The sequence below is a fragment of the Furipterus horrens genome, unplaced genomic scaffold (assembly GCF_987537825.1).
Source record: "Furipterus horrens unplaced genomic scaffold, mFurHor1.1.pri manual_scaffold_11, whole genome shotgun sequence".
NCBI lineage: Eukaryota > Metazoa > Chordata > Mammalia > Chiroptera > Furipteridae > Furipterus > Furipterus horrens.
Genome location: NW_028327181.1, coordinates 50,145,916 through 50,172,071, shown reverse-complemented (window position 1 = coordinate 50,172,071; position 26,156 = coordinate 50,145,916). Strand labels below are relative to the sequence as shown.

At 48.0% G+C, this 26,156-nt stretch overlaps 1 protein-coding gene across 1 annotated transcript in view; it reads left to right on the top strand.

Moving 5' to 3' along the window:
• The window catches only part of LOC149997550 (F-box/WD repeat-containing protein 10-like), a 34,576-nt gene that overhangs the window by 4,681 nt on the left and 3,739 nt on the right, over positions 1-26,156 (top strand). Inside the window, 9 exon segments of the mRNA XM_090257485.1 lie at positions 428-499; positions 2,343-2,519; positions 3,638-3,835; positions 3,927-4,129; positions 11,849-12,089; positions 16,128-16,276; positions 17,240-17,382; positions 23,781-23,939; positions 25,569-25,837. Coding sequence (XP_090113611.1) covers positions 428-499; positions 2,343-2,519; positions 3,638-3,835; positions 3,927-4,129; positions 11,849-12,089; positions 16,128-16,276; positions 17,240-17,382; positions 23,781-23,939; positions 25,569-25,837 — 1,611 coding nt within the window.

Genomic DNA, 26,156 nt, shown 5'->3' with positions numbered 1-26,156 from the left:
GGACCAAAGGGCCAGGTCCTCTCGGGAAGGCGGAGCTGCTTCCTGGTTAGGTGTTCGGGGCTGCGGGTAGGGTTTGCAAGGGAGATTCCCTCTTCTTGGCTGGATGCCTTTTTCTGAGAAGCAGTGGTGTGGTGATGAGGGTCCTGGGCCTGCAGTCAGGACACCTTGCTTCTAGTCTTGGCTGTCACTTGCAGCTGCGTGACCTTGAACAGTCCCTTTGCCTCTGTATTGTTCATTTCTTTTTCTGTACATTGGGACTAGAGATCCCTGACTTACGTCACTCACCAGGCTGTTGTGAAAAGCAAGGGCTGATAACTTATCAGACTTTTTGTACAGTAAAAAAAGAATCACCTACAGAATAGTAAACTTGGATTTAGGAAATTCATTCCTGAGCTTGGCAAGCATTGTTCATATATATATATTTTAGAGGGAGGGTTGATCCACTGTTCCGCTGATGTCATCAGAGTCCTGTTTCAGAGAAAGCAGAACAACATTTCAGGTGAACAGGCCGCAGGGGGAGCCAGGGGAACCCGAGACCAGGGAGCCAGACTTCAAGACCTGTAAAGGGCCCAGAGGTGTGGACAAACCAGGTAGATGGGGACTTTCCAGAAAGCAGGGAAGAGTTCTTTGTCTTGACACCCGATTCTGTTTACTGAAGGACAGATTGCTGAATGTGACTTCCTTCTAGAAAACTGTCAAATGACAAATGCAGAAGTGTGTATAGAACTTTTAACTGTCAAGCATTTAAAATGGATTTTTGTATCCTTTTGGCCCGGAAATGGCTGGTCTGTGTCTATTACTTAAGGCTGGTGTGGTTCATGATCAGTGGGCTAGAGACTGGACTGGCCTTGGAAGCGACATAAGGGGAGAGCTACTGAATTGCCTTGCCCTTCACCTTGCACTGTGCAGAAACCAGGCCAACAGGCCAAAACTTAGGGCTTCCCTGCCCCTTCCCCCTTCATTCTGCCATATTCCTTGCTTGCACATAACATCCAGCCTTGAAGTGGAGCTTATCCAAGGCTGGAGAAAGCAAAAGGGCCAAATAAGGCGAACACCCTAGCTCTCCAATTTTAGCTCGTGTTCCGAATCCTCAGGAGGGCCTATGAAATCCCAGGTGGCTGGGCTTTCTCGGGCCCCCTGACTTAGCAGGCCTGACAAGTGGCATCTCTAACAAGTTCCCAGCTGACACTGAGGTTGCTGGTTGGCACTTCACTTTGAGAGCCATTGATCTAGGCTGTTGGTGAGAAGATCTCGGAAATGTTTGGCCAGCTCAATCAGGGATGCAAAAAGACCAGGAAGGAGGCAAGAGATAGGAGATTCCTCAGGGGCCCGGGAGTGGAAGGTCCAGTGTGGGGAGGCACAGGTTTGGGAGGACGGGCAGGAGAAGGCTGGGAGGGAGTGTCAGATGGAGGAGTTTCAGAGTCAGAGGTCTCCAAGGCTGAGAATTCTGAATGTCTGTGAGACCTGATTTGCAGTGGTAGTTGTAGACTAATGGAATCCCAAACAACTTTAAAGCTAGATGACCTGCAGGGCAATTGGATCCCGATGTATGCCACTTGGCTTCCTTGGTGCATTAAGGAAGTAAAAGAAAGATAATCTGGAATGAAGAAATGGTGAAGAAAAAAATCAGAGAGTCCTACAAATAGATGAGAGGTCAATCAGGTGAGCTCCTTAATGTTGTAGATGAGGAAGCCAAAGTTCATGGAATCTGAGTGACTTGAACAAGGTCACTCAGCAAGGGGGTTGGAAACCAGGACTCGCCTCCTGAGCATCCCCCATAGTGCAGTGCTGCCCCTCACCCCATGCGGGACAGACCACAGCAGGCCTGGCTTTCACAGGCCTGGCTTTCACGCACATGTGTTGTTCTGTGGGTCTCTGTCAAAGGCTTTCGTCGTTCTCCACAGGAATCAGCTACTGCTTTAGAGTCGAGTCCAGTTACAGGTTGTGCAACCTTCTCCTTTCCTAGGGAAGCATCTCTCTTAAAACCCTGAATTTTCTGTTTTGTCTGAAGGATAGATATGCACATCAATGAAGAAAATGAAGCCAGAGTTTCAGAGGAGCAGACCCTCTTCCAGCTCTCGCCCACAGCGCTCTCACGCTCTTTCCTGCATGTAGAGCACCAATAAACTGCGTCGTAGGTGGGCTGGTAAAATCTAATTAGGGGCTTTCTGTGATTCTCGCATAGAAATTCAGGAGCCCCAAATGAAAATAGACATAACTGGTCTGGCCCATTTTGTGCAGAATTAAAAGAAGCAAGTAGAAATGAAACCATTTACCTCTGTTCGTTCTCCTCCACACACCTGTTTAAAGAACAACCTTGTCTTGACCTTTTGCTTTTTCAGGGCTTGATCAAGACTCCAATCATGTGTTCTTCTTCCCTGAAAAAGACTACAACCACCAGTTTGATACATCACATGTTAACTGGGCATCCAGAACCAAGAACACATCCTTCCCTTTGTCCAGGGACTCAGGAAGAGAAAGATTGCTTGAAAAGCTTGTGGGGGAAGCAGCTCATACTGGTAAGTCAGGCTGCAGTGGGAAAGCCAGAAGCTATGGGACTGGAAGTCCCAATGGAGCCGGAGGGACTGAGAGAGCAGGAGGAGGCTCTGGGGAGGACAGATTCGGAGAATTAACATTAATTTTTCACCTGTGTTGGACTCGCTGCTATTTGGTCCCTCATATAATCACACATCCAGAAAGGGAAGAAGCAAGGATAAAATCACTTAGGATGACCCAAAAGCCCATGTTTTCACCTCCCCACCTTGGTTCCTCTGAGAGACCCCCTGAAAACAGAGATCGGAAAGGAAGCTGTGGTCAAGGGCTTCCTTGGACGTCTCCCTCTGTCCCAGGCCACAGTCCCTTCCTAGCCACTGACCTGTGGCGGTGGGCACCTCTAGAATTCAACCGATTCTTTTTGAAAAACTCCGTGGTTACTTTGGCAGCATTGGATTCCTTGAGGAGGAAATAAGAGCAATGGGGAATTTGAACCCTGACCTCAAGGCCATCCCAAGTTGGTTTTCAAAGCAAGACATGTACTTGAAATAGCAACAGGAGACACAACCCATAGGTTCAAAAACATTTTTTCTACAGGAAATGTCAAATTTCAGAAGTAGATAGGACAGTATAATAAGCATTCATATAACTATCACCTAGCTTCAGTAATTAACAGAAAAGCAAAGAGTGTCACGTGATAGTTCAGATTTCTAATTTCTCTTGAAAGCTCGGATGGTCTGGGAGGCTGAGCCCCACAATCTCCCACGGCAATGGTTAGCTGCCGCTGAGCAGCAACTGGTCCCGCTGTCCTGTACTGCTCACACCACCCACCTCCCTGTTCTTACGTCAAACATTCCTCTTTTTAAAAATTGTTTCAGATACTTTCTTGTTGGAGTGATCTGAAGGAAATTCCAGACACCCTGGCATTTCACTTGCACAGGACAGGCTTTGAGGCTACAGACATATCCTTGAGCTGGGAAGGCTGCGAAGTACTTGTAGTTTGGTTAGGGGGTTTCTGTTTTCATTTTGGCAGAAAAGAATGACAAAATCCAGCAGCCTAAGAGCAGACCCTTGTGAGCTCTCCTGGCCTGGAGTTACCGCAGGCACGACCCACCTGTGCACCTTTCTCTGGCTTTATTCTCAGAGAGACAATGGAAGAGTTCGCTCCAGTGCATTTCTGAGCTGAATAGGCTGTTTTCTGGGAAAGCAAACGTGTCCAAGAGAGGGTGCACCCCCTCCAATCTGTTGGTTGACCTGGATGCTGTCAGAGACCTGTCTGGGGTCAGCAAATACCGGGACTTCATCCGTCACCTGCCCATCCACCTCTCCAAGTATATTCTGAGTATGCTGGGTTGTACTGGGGGATTTCTTAAGTGCCCCCCACCATTGCAACCCAGTGTGGAGGTTCCCATGTTTATATATATTTTTTTCAGGTATGCTTGATAAAAGCAGCCTGAACCGATGCGCCTCTGTGAGCCAGCACTGGGCTGCATTGGCACAGCAAGTCAAGATGGACCTGTCGGTGCACTCACTCATTCAGAGCCAGACCGCCTGGAGCCCCACTTCCTCCCAGAGGCCGGCCTGGCTGTGCGCCGTTCAGCCCACTCAGGAGACCCTTCGTGGCCTCCTACTCCCTGTTTGTTGCTTTGTAGCTTTCAACAGTCACCTCCTTTTGGTGTGAACTTCCCATTAGTCACCATTTGCTATACCATTGTCAGCGCACCCAGCAGGGACAACATGTACGGAAACGTCTTAGGAAGAGAAAGGCCGAGGCTGGAGAGTCCTCACAAAGCAGGGACTCCACCCCCTGCCCCCACCCCGAGAGCTGCATTGTGGTTTATGAAATCAGAACGCCATGAGAATGTTTTAGGTCAGCCTGACATAGGACATGGATGTCTGTAAGACCACAAAGTCTGTTCTTAGGTCAAATGCAATTTTCCCTGGTAGTAGCCATTTCTGGCATTTTTATTTGTGTTTCTTATCTGAAGCTTAACTCAAATTATGGACTTTTGGTAGCTGGGACTTTCCCAGCAGAGACAGATGAGAGGAGAGGGGGAGGGGCAAGTGTTGTGAGGCCGGTCCCGCTCTGGAAAGCTGGAAATTGCTCGCCATGTCTTTCCGGTCTCGCTCCCAATTTCTGGCATCGTTATCCCCTTAGGCCAGTCTACACACCTACTGGCCTGCCTGGCCAGGCCCGGGCCTTCCTCGGCCAGAGCTCACCCATCTTTCGGGTCTTGCCAAGCACCAGTTTCCCCTCCTCTTGGAGAGTAGGAACCAAGAGCAGCCATTTTCTGTTTTTGTTTTTGTTTTCCCCCTCAGGGGTCCTACACAAGGGGAACAGATCCTCATTACGCCAACAAGCTTTTTATCCCAGTTCCTAAAATGAGACTATGGAAAGCACATGCGTGTGAGAAATCAGAAATGGAAACTGAGAACAAAGGTGGGTTGTGATGGCACTGGGGGCAAGTCACTGTGAGTGGCACGCTCTCATTGGCTATTGAAGGCTGGAGTCCAGGCTCAGTCCCCACACAAGGGTATAGGACACGGGAGGATATAGGACACAGCGTGTGGATATAGGATACTGGAGGTGACGTTCCTTAAGGGAGACCAGAGTTCTGTGCTATCTGCTCTTAACTAGGTCACTTCCTTTTATTTTGTCTTAAATGCCTCACCCATTGAATGGGTGGGTTGATTTGGTTTGTCCTTACTTCAAAGCCCATGGCCCTGTCCTACGTCCATGGCACCAAGCCACCTGGTGCAGGGCTCAGAGCCAGGAGCACGTGAGCGATATAGCTGGGCTTTTCCTCCACACCCATCACTCCCTGCATCTGGAGGCTGCCAGAGCTGCAGCTCTGGGACCAGAGGCCAGGAGAGGAGGGCAGGGCCGGTCCAGAATGTCCAGCGCCCAGGATGAATTAAGCTTTCTCACCTTTCACTTCCAGATTTGTTCAGACTCTAGGCTGAAAGGGGAGAGTTACTCAACCGCAGATCTCCCCACCGAATCTTATGCAATAATGAAGAATAGGTGGAAAACTCTGAACTCTATGTTCTGCCTATCCAGTCATGGTTCATTCCTAAAACCATTAGGTTTCTGCTCCCTCTGCTTTGCCTAAGGGCCTTTTATTTTGAAACTATGCAGTGGGCCTCAAAAGAATGCTTAATGAAGGGTGGTCATATTGCAGCTTCCCATAAAAAACTGTGCAGTAGAAATTATAATTTGAGAAATAGAAGCATCCAGAGACACCATCTAGTTCATCTGTCTGTAGAGGCCAGACAGGTCCCACGAATGAGGGAGGCGGTGGTATGAGCAGTAAAGGACGATGGGACCACGATGAATTTGAGGGTTCACTTCCCAGCTGAAGGGGCCAGTTGCTACTCAGCTGCCACTAATTATTGCCATGGGGGATTGTGGAGCTCAGCCCCCGAGACCATCTGAGCTTTCAAGTTAGAAATCTGGATCATCACGCGACTGATTAAAAACATAGAAGAAAAATTACATGGGCAAAAGAAAACATTTGTTTACCACATGGAACCTGGAATTTTTTTTTATCTTTGAGTTGGCCCATTCACTCATTTTATAGATAAAGAAGCTGAGGCACAGAGAGTTTCAGGTTCCTAGCCAGTGATGACCTGCTCTTTCCAATCCTGTTGCCCTGTTAAGTACAGTGAAACTAATACAGTTCTTCCTTAGGTGATGTAGCTATAATCCCCCGGCAAAAAAGGACTCCTGAGACCGTGTTTAATATTTTAGAAATGTATAGTTTGAGAACAGAGAGAGAACAGGTAACACAGCATGGAGACCAGAAGAGAACATGTGAAAGAGCAAGACTAAGCAGTCAAGGGGGCTGCTAGGAAAAGGTGGGGGTCAGTGCTTCTGAGCGGTGCTCATGGCAGTGGGCACTGAGCTCAAACAGTGTGCCAGGCAAGGCACCAAGGGCTTTGTATACATTCTGCACTTGATCTTCGCCATAGATAGCATTGCTCCCAGTTCATGGGTGTGGAAACGAAGGCCATGATGTTAGAAAATTTACCCAAGTTCTCGTAGCTGGTCAATGGCAGAGCTGGAATTTGAACTCAGGTCTTGTTCCTCTCAGTGACTCTACCATGGTGCTTCTAGGCTCTCAAAACTGAATTGATTTTTGCAGCATTATCAGGAGTGTGTAGAGGACACTTCCCCTTATGATTTTTGGGTATACTGACCAAAAAACTTATGCAAAATGTATGTGCACAAAATCCTTCTTTTTGAAATATCTGTATTTTTATCATAATTTTAAAAGTAATATACTGTTGGTGGGGGGAAAAAAACCCACCAAATGCCAGAAAATGTATAGAGAAAAACAAAGACCTATAATCTTGTCATCTAGAGATAACCACCATTAATATTGGTGTCTATTCTAGAATTGTTTGCATACATAAAAATATTTTTTAAATAGAAATGGAGTTACGCTCTACATATTTCTGTAACTCACTCCAGCAAAATACTGCGGGTATGTTTCCATGTTAAATATGAAAATGGTATTTATGGTAACTGCATAGCATGACATCATTTGGATTTGTCATAAGAAGACCCTTTAATAATAAACTTTCCGCCGTACTTTAGGCCCAGACCTTCACTCTTCATTCATAAGGTTTGTGGAGAGCATTTCTATTTTATTTTTGGCTCTGAATGGTACTAACAAATTGCATCTTGACCAGTTCTTACGGGGAAGACAGAGCAGAGAAGGGAAAGGCAAAGTTGAGTTTTTACGACTAGTATGGTGGTAAGTACTCTTTAGAAGAGATGATGACTGGTTGAACTCAAGATGTGACAGATGGCAATGAGGACAAAATTACTCCTCATATTTAGAGTGACCATACATCCCATTTGACTGAAACATTCTCATTTTATTTGGTGATCCTGGAGTAATTAATAATAGTGACCCCTTTTGCAATCAAAATGTTTGAACAATAAATTGTCATCCTGTTCACATGTTATCTATTTGCTAATAATCTTATGACTGGGACATTAGTTCAACTCACCCTATTTTATTGGGCTACGAGCTCACTGAGGGCAAGGTCCATATCCTCCTCACCTTTGTATTTCCCATGGTTCCTATTAGCACAGGACTTTGACCCTGACATATGCTCACTGGATGCTGGTTAAAGAAAAAGAGAGAAACAGTGGAATATGCCGGGGTATAGGGCTTCCCAGCTGTGTTCCTCTGAGGTTTTCCATGAAAAAATTCTCTGTAGTCAAATAAGTTTGAGAAGATGGTCGAGTTACAGGTGTTCAGAGTCGCCCCCGAACTGGGGGAAGGGAGGTGCTCTCGGTGTCCGAGTGGGCGGAGGGGCGTGAGGAAAGTCCCACGGTGGCCGCAGAGGGACGACGCTACGGCTGCCACGCTGGGCCAAACGTCGCCGGCCGCCGGGCGCCGCAGCCCCTTACCCTTCGGGGTAGGTGGGGACGCATGAGGCACTGGGCCCCGCAGCCAGCGCGCAGTCGGCACCACGCGGCCGCCCTGCTCCTGGAGCCCCGAGGGACAGGGGGGCCCGCAGGCCGGGACGCCGGCGCGGAGAGGGCACCGGGTGAGCGAGCGGGCGGGCGGGGGGGTCGCCCTGGGCGTCTCCAGGACCACGGGCGGGGCTCGGGGGGCTTCCCGGGGATTCCGGCGGGTCGGCTCCGCCCTCGCGGTCGCCAGTTTCCCCGGAGGCAAACGGGCAAAGCCTCCCTGTTCCCGCGACGCGCTGAGCCTGGACTCGGTGCCGCCTGCGCGGCCGAGCGCCCTGGCGACAAGGAGCCTGGGATCCCGGGCCGGGCGGTGGGATGGAGCTGCCCCGGGGTCGGCACCGCGCGCCGCGGCCTCGTCCACCTGCCTCGACCTCCAAGCTCGTGGCATCGATGCCTTTCGCACCGGGAGCTGCTTGCTTCCGGGCCGAGTCGAGATCGGAGGTTGGCCGCGTCCCCGCAGCGTGCAGGGAATGAGGAGCGGCTGTCGAGTGACCCTCGAGACGAGGACACCGACTGCCTGAGTGCCGTTCCTGGAGGTGGCGGGCTGAGACCGAGGTGGAGCCCGGATGGAGCAGCTCCGGGTCCGGGCAGCTGCCGTTAGGCCAGGTCTTGGTCAAACCCTGCGGGAAGGGCTGCGCCTGCGGGGCGGAGGAGGGGTGGACGCTCGGCCTCCCACGCCCCCGCCTCTGGGAGGCCATTTGCTCTCACAGCGGTCGGAGAGGGAGCTTGGAGAAAGAAACCCGCCTTCTGATGCGGGGCAGATGCCTGGCAGCGTTTCCCGGTGACCTGTAGCCAACCTCGCTGCTCCGCCCTGACACGTCCTGCCCTTGCAGCCGCCTGTCCCCACCCCGGCGTGGCGAGCTCTCAGCGGTGGTTCCTGGGTAAAGCTGCGGGGCCACTAGTGCGGCTCTCCTGCGGCCCAGCCCATGGGCCCCGTGCCCTGCGGTGCCGCGCCAGCCTGCCAGGCACGGTGGCTCCTTGGCCTAGGGCGCCCGCCTCCCACCGCACCCCTGGGAGCAGGACAGCGGGGACCCCAGTTTTGCAGGGCTGTCTAGTTGCCAGCAGTTGGGTGTCCGTTTGCTGGAGCGAACTGCTCTGTGTGCGCCCTGTGGGCAGCCCCCCACCCTGGTCCCCTGGTGGGATGCCGCGGGAGGGCTTTTGTTCACCCTGGATAAGGGCCAGGCATGGTACCCAGGTCAAAGCGAGGCCCGTGGGAAGGTGAGGTTGGCCAGGGCTCCTGGTGGCCCTCCGTGGTTTCAGCATTGACTGCCACTGGGGGACCCCCAACCGCCATCCTGGCCCTTTTTCCCGGTGGATTCGCTCTTTTGGTTTCCACGTGATGGTGGGTCCCTTTGGAGCTCGTGGCAGAACCGGCATCCTAGGCTTGGTGTCCCTGCCGTCTGGGGCTGCGATGTCCCGCGCGGGAACGTGCCCGGGCTGCTTCCCTCACACTCGCGCGGGCTGACCTCGCTCCTCTGCTTGTCGCTCTCCCGCAGGCCCACGCCTCCCCCGGGGCTCAGCGGCAGGCCGCGCTCTTCTGCCTGCAGTACGTGGGCGTGCGCGTGCTGCTGCTGCTGCTGGGCCGCCGGGGCGTGGACTTCCGCCTGCTCAACGAGCTGCTGGTCCACGGCATCCACGTGACCATGCTGCTGGTCGGCGGCCTGGGCTGGTGCTTCATGGTGTTCGTGGACATGTGAGCGCTGCCGCGCGCGGGGCCGGGCCCTCCTCGGCGCGGGGCGGGTCGGGGCCCTGGCGCGCTGCGCCCCGCACACGCGTGCGGCCGGGAGAGGGGCCGGCTGGGACTTCTGGGCGGGGGCGCTGCGTCCTCTCCCCACCGGCTTTCCCCTCTGGCCGCTCTGCGCGCGCTCAGGGGCGCTGTCCCCGTGGCGCCGTCCCCGTGGTTCCGGGCTGTATTCGGAGAGCCTGTGTCGCTGTCCGTTCTCCAGGACACTGGCGGCGTGTGCTGCCCGGGAGCCAGCACCCCGGTCCCTGCCCTAGGGAAGCGTCCGCCTCCACTCACCACACTGCCACTAAGCTGTTCATGCCGCCCTGGGCCCCCGGGCCTGGCACAGCCCGCAGGCCCTCATCCGCCCGGCACCCTGAGACATGCAGGGGTCTGGAGTCCCAGGCCAATCTCCAGGGTCACCTTGGTTTGCGCAGGTGCAGTCCGCGGGGAGTCACAGGCTCAGCGGGGTCTTGCCCCGGGCAGGTCCGGCGTCGTCCTGGACAGGTCTGAGTGGGGGTTTCTGCAGAGGCATCTCAGTCCCCTGCTCTTTCTTTGAGGGAACACCCAGAGTTGCAACCTGCATGTCTGGAGCAGAGGTCAGAGGTCGCGGGGTGTGCTTGGAGTGTACACCACGAAACCGGCCAACACTGTGTTTAAAAGCACCTCTCAGAGCCGAGGGTGCGGCCCAGGGCAGGATCTCTCCTCGAGGGGCTCAGCTGCTCCTTTGTCCCCGCCTTTGTGCTGTTGGCCTGGAAAGCAAAAATGAATGTGGCCCAGGGGCTGCTCTGGGTCACAGGGGACACACTGCAGGGGCCCAACGTCTTGTCCAGACCCCTCACTCTGACTTTCTGCATCAGGGGGGACGGGGTGGCCATGTGGTTTAGTGGCACCGCGGGCCTCCTTAGCAAGTGAGAGGGCGCTCCCAGTAACTGTGCTGGGACAGGACAGAGGGCCGATGAGGCTTCACCCCGAGTTACCCCACACCCCTAGGCGTGGGCGGTAGCCCCGTTGACCCTGTCTGCCCAGGCAGGCCAGTGGCCCAGGGGGGCTTTCAGGACTGTCAGGTGCCACTGGAAGAAAACCCAAATCAGGTAGAGAAAGCAGAAACCACTTGGCTGTAACTATGCCCTTCAGTTTGTTTGTAGTCAGACTCCTGAGACATCGTTAAACACACTGGGAAGGCCACAGCACATAAGACATTCAAACAATATACTACTATTTATTATTATTACATATTGTTATTAATCATATATTATGTGCCAAATCTACCAATAAGTCTACGAGGTAAGTACCATTATTATTGCCAGTTTACAAATGAGAGAACTGTGGTACAGAGTGGTTCAGTAACTTATCCGAGATCACACAACTAGTCAGCGCTGGGCCTGGGACTGGATCTTGGGCAGCCCGGCTCCAGAGCCCACTATTTAAACCTTGTGCTTTGCCCTGTCACAGAAGCATCTGGCTGAAGCGGAAATCTGTAATAATGATAGCTGAGACCCCAGGCATGCTTGTTTATTAAACACACAGTGTGACTTACACATGTTTCCATGTACCTCTTAGATATGTTTCAGAAATATACATAAAATATTTTGCATCTAAGTGGCTGTGGTAAATTGTTATGTTGTTCTAGGTTGAAGACCAGCTCTATCACTGAATCAATGCCATGAATTCTAGGCCTGGTGGTCACTCCAGGGACCCTTCTACCTAATGCCAACAAACATTTATCAAGCATTTTCTATATATGTTGGTCACTGTTCTAAGGTTATATGCCTTGATGCAGGGTCTCTCAACTTCAGTACTATTGACACTTAGGGCTGGAATATTCTTTCTTTGGAGACAGCCTTGTACATTGTAGAATGTTTAACAGCATCCTTGAACTCTACAGACTAGATACCAGAAGCACCTTTCTCACTGCTTGTGATGACCAAAAATGTCTTCAGACTGTGTCAAATGTTCCCTGGGGGTGGAGCTCACCCTGGGTTGCCAGTCACTGCATTTGTGTATTTAATTCTTCACAAAAATCCTATGTGGTAACTTCTGTTTTATCAATGAGGAAATGGAGCTTACCCAGAAATTAAATAACTTCTCCTAAGTTACACCTAATAGGTACTAAAAGTGAGATTCAAATCCAGGCCTCTTAGCTTAACCAGGTAACTCTTCTGCCTTCCAACTGCTTTTTAATTTACAAGAACTCTATATGGTATGGTCCCTTGGGCCCTCAGAAAATCTCAAAAACATTTCTTTGGCCTAATTCCTGCAGATACTGGGATCTCAAAAGTGGGGCTTGCCTACGAATCTTCAGTGGCCACCAGGGGACAGTCACTTGCATGGATTTATATAAGAACAGGCTTGTATCTGGAGCAAGAGATTGCCAGGTGAAAGGTGAGAAAGAAATGCCCCAAACTTTCTAAGAAGTTTCCACAAACCCATGGGTTGCCTCATTTTTTTGCTCATGGGTTGCCACATATTTTGCTCATTTCTGTAGGCAGTCATATTTACTCTTCTATTCATCCATCCACCCACGCATATATCTATTGATCCGTTCCTTTGACAACTATTGGTTGACTACTCACAGTATGCTAGACACCGTTGCTAGGTGTTATGGGAAAAAATGAGTATAATATGGCTCTTTAATATGGCTTTTTATTTGCTCAAGAGGCTCATAATCTCCTAAATGAAAATAGATATATACATATATAATGGGGGATATAATAAATGTGAATAATAACAACTGCCATTTATTGAGTACTAACTCTGTGACTGGGATAGGTGCTTTATATGTATTATTTAACTGTCACAAGAACTCAGAGAGAAAAACAACTTACCCTAAATTAAAGCTGCTAAGGGGTAGAATGGGATTTGAACCCAGGGCTGTCTGCTTCTAAGTCGTATGCTTCTAACCAACATGCAGAATTCTAAGGGATCACCAAAGTGAGAGCAAGAGGGAAGGCACCACAGACAGGATACTATATGAGTGTGGTTTTGAGGATAAGCTGTTTTACAGGTGGAGGGAGAGTGGAGGACATTCCAAGCAGGAGGAACAGCACAGTAAATTCACAGATGGTTGAAGCAAACTATGCATTCGGGGAGTTTCCCCTTGCTTGGTACAGCGAGTGTGGTGTTGAAGATAAGGCTGCTACGTTTGTTTGCAGCCAGATTATCAAGGGCCTTCTGCATCGTGGTAGGAAATTGCACTTTATCCTATAGGACATGGGAGGCTCTATGTGCATTTTAGGCTGAGTATTGACATGATCTAGTGTGCATTTGAGAGAGTAGCGATAGTGTGGAAGAAGGATTTGGAGAGCAGTGACTCGGAGACAGGGGACAAGTTAAGACACTACTCAGCCTAGAGACCTGTGGTGTTTTTATACTGACACCACTGGGGGCCAGGCGAGTGCGAAGAAACTCAGGTCGATGTGAGTTTACATTAGGGGGCATAGGCTCCCTGAAGGGAGATTTCTAGGGAGAGCTGGCAGGACTTCACCACCAATGTGATACGAAAAGTGAGAAGGATGGAAGGGCAAATGATGAGGCCAGACTTTTAAACTCAGGCCATGGGGGATCTGGAAGTCCCGTTAATGTCAGTAGGAACTAAGGCGGACTAGGAGGTGGGGTGAGGGACGGAGGGAGAGGTGACAGCATCAGTTTTGGACACGGTGAGTGCGGTAGGCAGAATAACGGCTAACCAGAGACCTGCACGTCATAACCTGGGGGAGCTATGACTGTGCTGCCTTGCATGGCAAGAGGGACTTTGCAAACATGATTAAGTTAAGGAATTAAAAATGGAGAAATTATTCTGGGTTTTCAATGAGTACTCATGTTAGTTACATGGATCCTTAAAAACAAACTTTCCTGTCTGTGACCAAAAGGGGATGTGGCTGCCTTGGCTGGTGTGGCTCAGTGGGTTGAGTGTTGTCCCGCAAACTGAAAGGTCGCCTGTTTGATTCCCAGTCAGGGCACATGCCTGGGTTACAGGCCAGGTCCCCGGTTGGGGGCATGTGAGAGGCAGCCGGTCGATGTTTCTCTCACACATTCAGGTTTTTCTCCCCCCTCTTTCTCCCTCCCTTCCTCTCTCTCTAAAAATAAATAAATAAAACCTGAAAAAAAGGAGATGTGACTATGGAAGGATGGTCAGAGAGCTGCAACGTTGCTGACCTGGAGATGAAGGGAGGGCGACATGAGCCAGGAAGTGCGGGCGACCCATAGAAAGTGGAGAAGGCAAGGATACCGCTCCCTCTCCCAGAGTCTCCATAAATGAGCACAGCCCCGCTGACACCTTGATTTTAGCCTTTGGTGGTCATGCCAGATTTCTGTAAAACACAACATTTGTGTTGTTCCCAGTATCTAAGCTTGTGGGAATTTGTTACAGCAGCAATAGAAAGCTAATAAGTGGAGCATGGGATTCCCGAGGAGACCCAGGTGAGAAGTGCCGTGGGAAGGCGCACGCGTGGCTGTTCCGGTCCAGAGCTCCGGATACGTCGACTTGGTGGTTACCAGTTATAAGGAAAGATGGCAGCCCCTGTTATGGCTGAGGTTTCCTGTGCAGGTCGGGAGGAAAGACTGAAGGGAAGAGAAGCAAGGGGTCCAGGAAAGCCCAGCATGTTGCGGTAGATGCAGGCAGAAGACGTGGGCGAGGGAGAACGCAGCGGCGTTACGTCTGCAAGCACTCACACCTGCCTGCGATACTCCCTGCCTTTTTGCCCTCCTCGGCCTGAATGAAAGGCTCCTTGCCATCACTGCTTTGAGGATGAAAGGGTGCGGGTCAGACGGTGGAAGGGCAGCAAAGCCTCCAGCTTGGGAGAGCCTTGTGGGATCCCAGGCAGGGCCGTAACAGGACACGGGGAGTTAGGTGCTCACCTTGGGTGTAAAACTTAAGGGGGCACCAAAAAGAAACCAACCCCTCAGTAATCAAGATACATACTTTAATGCAGTATTTGAAAGGTCAAAATTAATGCACGTGATGAAAAATATCAAAATCTCTCTCTCTTACCCTAACCCTGGCCCTGGCCAGCAGCCTGCCTGCTTCTCCTGGGTTCTTCCTACCTGCCTGGGTTACCAAAATAGAGGGAGAAAGAGACCATTGGAAATCTGAAGGGTAACTCTCCACTTTTTAAATTCTTTAAACCAGGGCACTTTACCAATGAATATTTTAATTCCTCTTTCACCTTTTACATCTCTAATTTGATAAAAGGGCAATATATATGTAAAAAAAAAAAAAAAAAAAAAAACCAACGTACTCAGGTAAAGTTAATCTGGTGTCCATGGATGAGTGCATGGCCCCTGGATCCCTGGGCTCAAATCCCAGCTTAATCTGCCAACCACCTTTGTGATCTCGAGCAGGTTGCTGAACCTCTCCCTGCCTCAGTTTCCTCATCTGTAGAGGGGGAAGAATAACAGCGCTTGTCTTGTGAAGATGACCTAACACACGTCTAGCACTTTGAATGAGGCCTGGCGCATGGCTAGGCCTATACACCTATCAGCTGTGGTTATTCTGTCTTAGGTCGTGCGTGCTGCTGCGCGGGAGGTACTTTGGGGGCTGATGAAGCCGACTTTAATGCTCTCATGCCTGAATTCGTGGCACCCACTTTCAATTTCTGCCCATAAGCTCTATTCTCCCACCCACCCATTTACTCTCACATTCACCCTCCTGGCAGCACCTGAGGCCAGGGGTCCCCAGCCCTGTGTTGGGAACCGGGCCACACAGCCGGCGGTGAGTGATGAGTGAGAGAGCGGAGCTTCGCTTGCATTACCGCCTGAACTCCGCCTCCTGTCTCGCCACAGGCCCCCAACCCCAGTCCCTGGAAAAACTGTCTTCCGTGAAACTGATACCTGGTGCCAAAGAGGTTGGGGACCGCTGCCCTAGGCTGCTGCTCTAGCACCATCTACGTAGAAGCAGCAGTAAACCTGCCCCCAGCTGTGACAATCTCTCCATTAGTAAAATCCAAGTCAGAGTCAGAAATATTTAAAAATGTCAATGAAAATAGCTTTCTTTTCTCTGGGGGATAGAAGGTGTGGCTCAGGAGCACAGCATTTGGGAAGAATGCTCCTGACACCACAGAACACGTGTCACCATTTTCCTGACATGGCCACAGCCGGCATCTTTCAGGCTTGAGAAGGAATCTCATTGGGGATGAGCTGTCCAGCACTTGGACCCCAAGGCTAAGTTCCCGGGTTAGAGCCAAGGTCTAGGCATGGCTGGCTCTCCCAAGGGCCCGTGATCAGGAAGCAGGAAGCTCTGAGCGGCACGTACACGGAGCTGTTGGAGAGCCTGTGGGGGGGAGGCCAGCCCAGATGAAGGTCTCCCGGGGTCTGACTTGATGGGCTCCACTAGTCTTAGCTTCTGTGATGGGGTGTGGAACTCCACTGTAACCTGCCTTCACCCCCTTCTTACCCCCCACCTTTCTCTCTCCTTCTTCTCAGAGTGGGATGTAGAGACAGGGAAGTGCCTGACGACGTTTAAACACAAAGACCCCATCTTGGCCACCAGGATCAATGACACCTACATCGTGAGCAGCTGCGAGTGAGGGATAGTCAAAGTGTGGCACATTGCCATGGGTCAGCTGGTAAAGGTGAGGGCTGTGGGCTGTGGAGGGAAGGGGGTGCTGCAGTGACGGGTGGAGGAGACCGATGGTCTCCCCCCATGTAGCTCCCTAGACCACCCCGGAGCAGTCGAGTTGCGGTCACCAGAAGGGAGGTCCTAAAGAGCTGCGGGGGAGGCGCCCTCCAAACCTGAGCCATTGTATGCTGGTGGAAAGTCAGGGCTCGTGTGATCAGGGGGGTGGGTGGTAGTGGAAGGGTGCACTCCGACTCGGCATTATATATGGGCTCAGGATATTTTAACAGCAGTAAAGTGCCTTTTCTTTTTCCTGAATATTCTGCCCTGATTCTGGCATGGGTAAGGGAATGAACGAAGTCACAATGGTTTTTCTCCTTACCCTCTGATGAGAACACTGGCTGTCTTGACAATGATTGAATGTTCACATACACAAAATGTTCTTGCCGGATTTGAAACCCCCTGGCCCGAGGGGGTGGTGGTGAGGTCTCATTGACGTCAGGAGTGCAGGATCTCAGTGAGAAGCTGCTGGCCTGGCTGGTAGATTTTTTCCCACCAATCTTGCTGTCACTGTGGCCTAACCAGCATTTGCAGGAACAAGGATGCTCAGTGCCCTCTGGGACCTGGTCAGGAGCTGGGACGGAGCACTCTGCTGGCAGCAGAGGACAGTGGATTCTGGCCCTCTCTGGTACTGCAGGAAGACGGGGCCTGCCCCAGCCACAGACCTCCGGGAGCAAGTCCTGCCCTGACCACATTCTCCCTTCACTGGGAGAGGGCCCTGGAGAGAGGGAGGCATGGGCCCCACCGGCCTTCTTAGAGCCAAAGTAAAGTTGGCTGGTTAAATACCCAGTTAGTGGGAGTCCTGGATAGGTGTAGGGTGGCTTTGCAATTTATCTAAAGAAGCCTCCAGCTTCGGCCCTTGGAGGAGTCACACACAGAGTTGAAGCTGGGCTGAAAACAGATGCAACTTTCTTTGCAGACGCTCAGCGGCCATGAGGGAGCCGTGAAGTGTCTATGCTTTGACGAGTGGCACCTCCTCTCGGGAAGTACCGACGGCCTGGTCATAGCCTGGAGCATGGTGGGCAGATATGAGCGATGCCTCATGGCCTACAAGCATCCCAAGTACGTGCCTGCAAAGCCCCGTCTGGACAATGTAGTGCTCTCCTTTCCCTGCCACAGCCAGGTCAGTCCCTTCTGCTGCCTGCTGACCTTGTGTCTGCTTTGCTCCTCACCCATTTCTTCTTCCTCTTCCCTTGCCTGTTACCCATTTCTGCCCCCACCCCATTTTGCCATCTCCCCCATTTGTTTCTCTTTAAGAAATAACAATACTAGATGTGTATTTTGAGAAATGTTTGAAATGTTATACTTACGGCACACGTGATATATCTGTTACCTACTAAATGTATGAGTATCGGCAGAACTGTCCCAAATAATGCCAGTTCCAGTAAATTTAAGTTTTTGGAATTGGCCTTTACCTCAGGAAGCTTGTGTTACGAAAGCTTAAAATGATCCAAGGGACGAAGGTTTAAAAATAACTGAAGGCTTTCTCTGTCTCACTTATTTCACTTACATGTGGAAGCTAAAGAACAATGTAAATGAACACACCAAACAAAACAAAACAACAGACTCATAGATACAGAGAGCAAATTGATGGTTGCCAGATGGGAGGGGGTTAGAGGGCAGGGTGAAAAGGTGAAGGGAGCAAGGAGTACGTATTGGTGGTTACAGAACAGTCACGGGATGTAAACTACAGCATCGGGAATACAGTCCGTAATACTGTAATGACCATTTATGGTGCGAGGTGAGTACTAGACGTGCTGTGGGGCTCACTTCTTAAATTATATAGATGTCTAACCACTATGTTGTACACCTGAAACTAATATAAAATAACATTGAATGTCAACTGTAATTGAAAAAAAAAAAAAAACCCTGAAGTTTTAAAGAAGGAGTTTACTTAAAGCCTGTGGGCTGGATTCTATTCCAGGACAGCAAATGGATTTTATTTCACAATTCCAATCCCAGTTTAGTGGTGGTGGCTGCTTGGAACCATTGAAGAAGTAGGCTGAGGTCACATCTGGATGTATTTGGAAAGGGTATTGTGGTCAGTTAATACTTTTGCCACGGCCGTAGGTTTTACAGCCTGCTCTATGCCACTCCTGAGCCACAGGAGTAATTCTTCTTCCTCTGAGTGTGATACAAACACTTCTAGGGGATGAAATGCTATCTCAATTGGTTAAAACAGTAAATGAGCTTCCAGGGGAATCTTATCAGGGGATGGTTATTTAGTAAAATACTCTTAAAAGAACCTCCTGAACAGGCACACCGGCTTTGTGGGAGGTGGAAGGGGATTTGGATATCTCTGTCAGTGGTGTGTGGCTGCATTATTGATGGGTGGGCGCTGGGACAGGTCTGTGTTCAGGATTTTTCCAACCCTTAGGTGATTATCAGTAACTCCTTTAGCATGTTATATGGATTATCAAAGCTTGACCCCAAGAAGGGAGTCAAATCTTATGTCATCTGAAAATTGTAACTTCTTAAAACCTTCCAAACTCAATTCAGTAGGATTTAGTTTAAGTATTAGAAAGTAATTTGTTTCCAGAAAACCCAGCAATTTGGTCACTTTTCCACCAAACCAAGAGCCTCCCACTCCACTTTAGCTACAAGACCTTCTTAAACCATTCTCACTCCCATTGAATGACAGTCCCAACATACCATTCACATTGGTCTTGATACCTTGCACGGTTACAGCAAATCCATAGACATCTGGTCATTGCTCTTGTTTATACGGCCCCTCCTCCTGCTCATCAGTTTAAGTGCTGTAGATATGTAAGTGCTCAATAAATATTTCCACTCAATTTGTAATGAGGACTTATTTGACAGATTGCTTTTCCGGAGAGTTATAATGATTGGGCTGATACCCATCTTTTGAATATAACATATGTGAAAAAACAGATATAGTTGCTGTCTGTCCTTTTGATCTAAGTTTTTTATCCAAAATTAAGATTATGCATACAGTGTGGGAGAGAATGGATATGAGAAATAAAATTAGAGAATACAAAGCAGGGCTGACAAAAATGATGATCTGCAGAAAAGCTATGTACTCTAGAGTCTTTTTAAGAAAACTCTTTAGTCTTTAATATCTTTTCTACAGCTAGTATTATAATCTTTTTTTCAACTTTTAAATTAAGATATACTTTACATAACATAAAAGTCACTATTTCATACTGTACAATCCAATGGTTTTTAGTATACTCATAACATTGTACAACCATCGATACTAATTAGAGAACATTTCCATCAGTCAATAGTAATGTCCTCTGCTTCATTTCCGATTTTAGTAATTTCAGTTTTCTCTCTTATTTTCTTGGTCAGCCTAAGTAAATAATTGTCAGTTATCTAGCTAAAGATTTGTTCATCTTTTCAAAGAACCAACTTTTGGTTACATTGATTTTGCTTTCTTGCTTCCCAATTCTCAAATTCATTGATTCCTGTTCCAAGATTTATTTTCCTTCTTTGTCCTTGGTTTGAGTTTAGTTTAACCTTCTTTTTGTAGTTTTTTTAAGGTGAAAAGTTAGGTTATTGATTGGAGAATGTAGGCATCTACTGCTATAAATTTCCCTATGAGCAAATATTCCATATTTTCCTCTGTTATTCATTTCTAAGTTAATTTATTGTGGTTGGAGAGCTTCATATGATTTTAATCTTCCAAACTTTATTGAGACTTGTTATGTGGCCTAACATAAGGCCTATCCTAGAGAATGTTCCATGTGCTTTTGAGATTAATGTGTACTCTACTGGTATTTAGTGGATGTTTTGTATATGTCTCTTAGGCCTAGTTATTTTCTAATGTTATTCATGTCTTCTGTTTCCTCGCTTACCTTCCGTCTAGTTGATCTATCCATTATTTAGAGTGTGGTATTGAAGTCTTCAAGTCTTCATTTGTTTGTTGAATTTTCCATTTCTCCTTTTAGGTAGGTGAGTTTTGCCTCATGTATTTTGGGGTACTGTACTGAAGTAAATATGCATTTTTAATTGCTGTATCTTCTTGATGGAGTCACTCTTTTATCATTATATAATTTCCCTTTTTGTCTCTAGTAACAATTTTGTCTGCAAGATTATTTTGTGTGATATTAGTATAGCCACTCAGCTCTTGTTTGGTATGGCTTATCTTTTTCCATTATTTTACTTTTAACTTTTTTTGTGTTTTTGATTCTAAAGTGAATCTCTTGTAGACATCATATAGTTGAGTTATGTTGTTTTTAATCTTTTCTTCCCATCTCTGCCTTTTTTTTGAAGAGTTTAACTCACGTACATTTAATGTAAATAACTTATTTTTACCATTTTGATGTTTGTTTTCTATAGTCTTATGTATTTTTGTTTCTTAATTCTTCTATTATAGCCTTCTTTGATCTTAGATTGTTATTTTCTAATGTTTATCAGAGAGGTTGGTCTGTGTTGTCCTCGCCTGTTTTTAGTATTAGGGTAATGCTGGCCTTGTAAAATGAATTTGGAAGTATTCTCTTTTCTTCCAGTTTGAATATTTTAATATGAAAACTCTGGAAATCAAATCTTTATTATCTCTAGGGTTTGTTTTTGTTGTTGACTGTTGTAGCTCATTGCAGTTTTTATTGGTTTGTTTAGTGTATCTGTATTCTTTGCCTTGTTTGGCCACTAAAGTCTCCATTTCATTACTTTGGTATTATACTAGCGATTGGAAGGAGATTTACTTGAACACCTGGAAATAAAATGTCTCCAATTATTTGCCAAGGTGCTCTGTGCTATTGATGGAAGCCTTGAACACTCATCTAAGCAGGCTAAAACTCTGCCTTAGCTCTTACTTCCCATTTCTGTAGAACATCATGGTCAGCCAATAGTGAGAGTGTAGGGTTTTATTTAGTTCTTTGCCACGTATGCACACAGCCCCAGGAATATGTATGAGCTTTTTAAAGTCCTATGGACATTTTACTCCCCAGATTTTTCTCCAAAGCTTTTGATTAGTAAATTGTTTACCCTAAAAGATATGTATTGCCTTAGGCAGCAGTGATGAAAACATTAGCCTATAAATTTTTTCAATAAATTCCCCTAGGCAGCAGCTTTAGCACTGAGTGAGTTCCTAGCAAGGTGAAATAAATTAAAGTCTTTGAGTCCGTTTTCAGGAAACCATCAGACAGGTCATTTAATTCGTTATGTATGAGGTCAGTTCTGTTTCCTCCAATACCAGGAATGTGAGCTATTTTCATGGCTACCACTGGACTGGGGAGTTAGAAGTGGGACTAGGGTCCATGCTGAGGCTAAGCGATTGTTCTTGTCTAAATGCTCCCTGGCTTCCTGTAAGCCTTTGATTATTTTCCAGAGTTCCTAAATAGTTGATTTGGACAGAGGGTTGTTTTTTTTGTTTTTTGTTTTGGCCACAATTTTCATTGCTTTAATGGAAGGGCAAAATTTTGGAGTTCTTTTACCTCCATTTTTATTGACATCACTTTTTGCAGTGTCTTTTGATAAACAAGGAACAAAGGATGAGACCAATACCTTATTTCTAGGACAGAGATAAAACCTGAAAGGAGACTGGTCTATGCTAGGATCATAATACTATTCACAATTCAGTCAGGTACTGAGCTGTTTTTGAAATACTTTCACTAATTTAATCCCAACAGCAGTTCTCTGAGGCAGAAATCACTACCCCCTCTTCATAGAAGAGAAAACTGAAGACCGAGAGGTTAAATTACTTTCTCAATGTCATACAGCCAGTTAGTGGTAGAATCAGGTCTTGATCCCAGCTTTTCTGATCCCAAAGCCCGTGCTTTACCTCAATAGACTGCAGTGGTATAGGCTGAGCTATCTAATGTCACAGGGACCTATGAGAAGTGCAGGTCCTGCTCGGCAAGATCAAAAGAGATACAGAAAGAGGCAAGCACTTCAACCACAAGGCACCTTCCCTCGTGCTGTTTCCCCTGCAGGTGGACTAAGATGCGCTTAGGGCACCAGTACAATAAAGTAATTGTATTTCCATCTAAGGCAAAAACTAGAACTTTGTTGGACTTTCTTATATTTAATTTTATCTATCTACCTATCTATCTGTCTATCTATCATCACATGATGAGGGATTCAAGTTGCATTGGCCTCATTGCTGTTCTTTGAATAAGCTAAACATGCTCCTGCCTTTCAAGTTCTTTGTTATTTCTGTTTTGCTGGTGGTAGGAGCCTTGAAAAGTCTTAATCTGGCCCTTGGATCTTATCAAGACTCCCACCAAATGGCATGAAGTCAATGTTATTTTTTTCAACACATTGTGGCAATGGTCATACTCTGAAACATGAGCCAGACACTCACTTTTCCAACAAAGATTTATTGAGGGCCTGCTATGGGCTCGGCCCTGTGCTGGGCATGCAAAAATGAATGAGACATACGTTGTACCCTAAAGAACCTGTCAGTAAACCAAAGTTTGTGTCTGTGTGTGTGTGTGTGTGTGCATGTGTGCAGGGGGAGATGGAGAGAAGAGATGGTCTTATGGAGTTAAGTGAGTAGAGATGGCAGGGATGGGTGGACTTGCTTTGAGTATAAAATAAAACAAGCCTTGGCTGGTGTGGCTCAGTGGATTGAGTGTCAGCTTGTGAACCAAAGGGTTGCAGATTCGATTCCCAATCAGGGCACATGTCTGGGTTGCAGGCCAGGTCGCAAGTTGGGGGTGCGCAAGACGCAATCACACATTGGTGTTTCTCTCCCTCCCTCCCTTCCTTTCCTTCTCTCTAAAAATAAATAAATAAGATATTAAAAAAAAAATCGAACAAATTGGTGACATGAAATTCAACTTTTCAGTATCATCCATAGGAATGGGTTAATTACTCCTCTCAGAATTGAATATTCCATATATCTGGAGTCTGTCTTGGACCCAGCTGTCGTAGCAGGATTTTGTTGGAGACATCCACCTAAGTCTCCTCCTGCTCTTTTCTGTTTTCTTGCTGGTCATCAGAGAAGGAAACTCATACATCTTGTGCCTGGGTACAGTTTTCCTTCAGGATGTTTAACTGAAAGAATGAAAGCCACCAATTTAAGGCCCAGAATAAACTGCTCCAATACCAGGTTTTTGCTTCATATGAAAATGATCATTTTTGCTTGTTTCTTTCTTTCTTTAATACTGTTTGAAAAGGAATCAAAACATTAAATAATTCTCAGCAGACTTTTGTAGAAGTCAACAGCTAAGAACCAAATGTAAGAGAAAGGCAGGATCATCTATAAAACAGACCTCATAAAAATGTGTGACATAAGCCTTTGTACTTGGCCACCTACGGCACTGTGACCAAATGGCAGGAAAAAGAACTGCAGACCGGAAGGGGAGAGTACAGCCAAGTCTTGAGTGTTACTGGTTTACATCCAGAATTATAAGATAATGGCAAACATCATTTTAGGGACAATTAAAACCACTGCCTCCCAACCATACACAAAAGACTCTGAACTACAAACAAAACAAAACACAAACAAAAAGCCTACGCGGCTTGCTGCCTGTCGCTCTGTTCCCTCCCAGGGAGGTGCTGCACGTCCCCCTTCTCTTCCTCCGGGTCATCAGCGCCTGCGCTGACGGCAAGATCCGCATTTACAGTTTCCTGAATGGGACCTGTCTGAAGGTGATGAAAGCCAATGGCAGAGGTGATCCTGTGCTCTCCTTCTTTATTCAGGGCAACAGGTGCGTGGTAGGTGTGGAGGTTGGAGCCATGAACAACTCTGTCGGGATGATTTTCTCTCCTCTGGGACACAGCCTTGGATTTTCTGGCAGTGGGAGAGCGTAGGTGAAATTGGGCTCTCCTTCAGTTTTGGCTGGAGGAGAGTAATAGTCTCAAGGGAGACTAAGTGGACTTTGCACCAAACTTAGCAAATCCTCTAAATTTGTTCTGGATGTCTGGGCAAATCATGCAGGGAGTGCAATATGGCTTTGCTGCGGGGACCACAGTCTGCCAACTGCAGCCCCTGCCTGCTCGCTGAGCGTGCTCTCAGCTGCCAGAGAGCCCCGCGACTGTCTTTGACACCTCACTTCTGATGTGGAGCCGTACGAGGAGGCTCGGGGTGGTGGGGGTGGCAGGGGCAGGAGGTCCAGTGTCCAGTGGGACAATGCTGAGCAGATGAGTTTACAGAAACCAGAACCACGACTAAACTAACTGTATGTAGTACTGTTTGTATTATGTCACGTTTGGGGTGATATTATGTGAAAATACCCAAATAGAAATAACTTTTAAATTCTACCACAGGCTCACTTGAGACATCAGTTAGTCTCCGTGAATTGTATCGCCTTGTCTCTAATGAAACTTTATTAATACTCCTTCTCATGTTAAAGGGGGAGGGCTGGTGATAAGTGTCAGTGAACAAACACTTCTCAGTCATGGAGTAATAACGTTAAAAAAAATCACCTCTTTTTCTCATTCATGACCTCTGAAGAGAGACTATTTCCTTTTGGCTTGAATTAAAATAAACCTGAAAGAGATTTCTAATTAGAGTGATTCCCCAAATTTTATTCCAGTGTTTTCCACCAAAACAAGTCACTGTTTTAGAGAGTTAACACGGACAATTAAGGTCTTGAAATTGCAGCCTCTTGGAGCTGAGAGGAACCTGCACACAGAGTTTCTGTTTCTTGCTCAGTGAACCCTGGGAACCACAGAAACCAATGCGGAGGTGCGAGGCAGTTCCTGGGGGGCCAGGTTTGGAACTCCCGTCCTACCAGGTCATTGAAGTGGGGATTAGGGAGACAGAAATCATCCTGCTTTACAGAGAAGAAATGTTCCGTCTAAACGTAGAGCAAGCACAGAGCTGCGGGAGGGCTGGAGTGAAGGAGAGTGGGCTGGATGGAGGGTCATCGAGGGAGGGAAGCCTCCCCATGAAAGAGTTTTCCACGTCCCCATCACAGCAACAGAAACATGACTTTGGGGGCTGCGCTTAAGAAAAGAGTGAATTTCAAGACCTCTGTGTGCAGAGTACCTCAGCCTCTGCCTTGAGCATCCTAGGTACTTGGAACTCACTCCAAGGCCAGAAATTCTTTTAAAAGTATTCTAACGGCAAAAGCAAAGTAATCAGAACATATGTGCCCTGCTCACCTTTAACAACAGCAACAACAAATCAGCCACAGGGCCCGTGACCTCCGCTGTGTGGCCTGCTGCCTGTCGCCACTCCAGACCCTTCAACACGCCCTATTGGTGTGGTCACTCCCCGGGGCATCTTCCCTTGGTCTGAGGGCTGGACAGGACAGGAGCTGGTGTGCAGATTGGGAGGCCGGGCAGCGGCGGACTCCACGCTCCTTTCGTGGGCCATCTTGTTGTGGTTCCAGGATGCTGATCAACACGGAGAGCAATATTCTCCTGTTCCAGTTTGAGAATATAAAGTGGCAGTACTCCCAGGAACAGGCCAAACAGAAGAAGAAGGACAGAGAGGAAGACAGGGATGAAAGCAGCCTCACAGAAGTCCTCTCCAAGGCTAGCACTCAGGTGTACAGCCTGAGGGGCTCCACGTCCAGCAAACAGATGGTGGCCCAGGAGTCCCTGTTTAGTAAACCCCACAGGCACCGCATTCTGCTGAAGGCAGCCAGGTTCCTGAGAGGTAAGAACACGGACTCCCGGGTCCTCTCCGTGGTACCCAGTGGAGCAGGTGACAGGCTGCCAGGACTAGTTTCTGTGTGGGATGTTTTGGCCAGTGGCTTCTTAATGGTAAATTCCCTACCTGCAAGGAAGGGGGGAGCAATTCTCTTTGATTTGCCATCTCAAGGGAACCCCCTGATTTTCCAGGCCTAATTTTTCAGGCTTATTAGAATGTTTGTACAGTAGCTAACATTAGCTCTTAATACTTGCCATTAAAACAAAAAACAACCAACCAACATCTTCTCCCCATGCCCCCAAGCCAAACATATAGTACATAATTG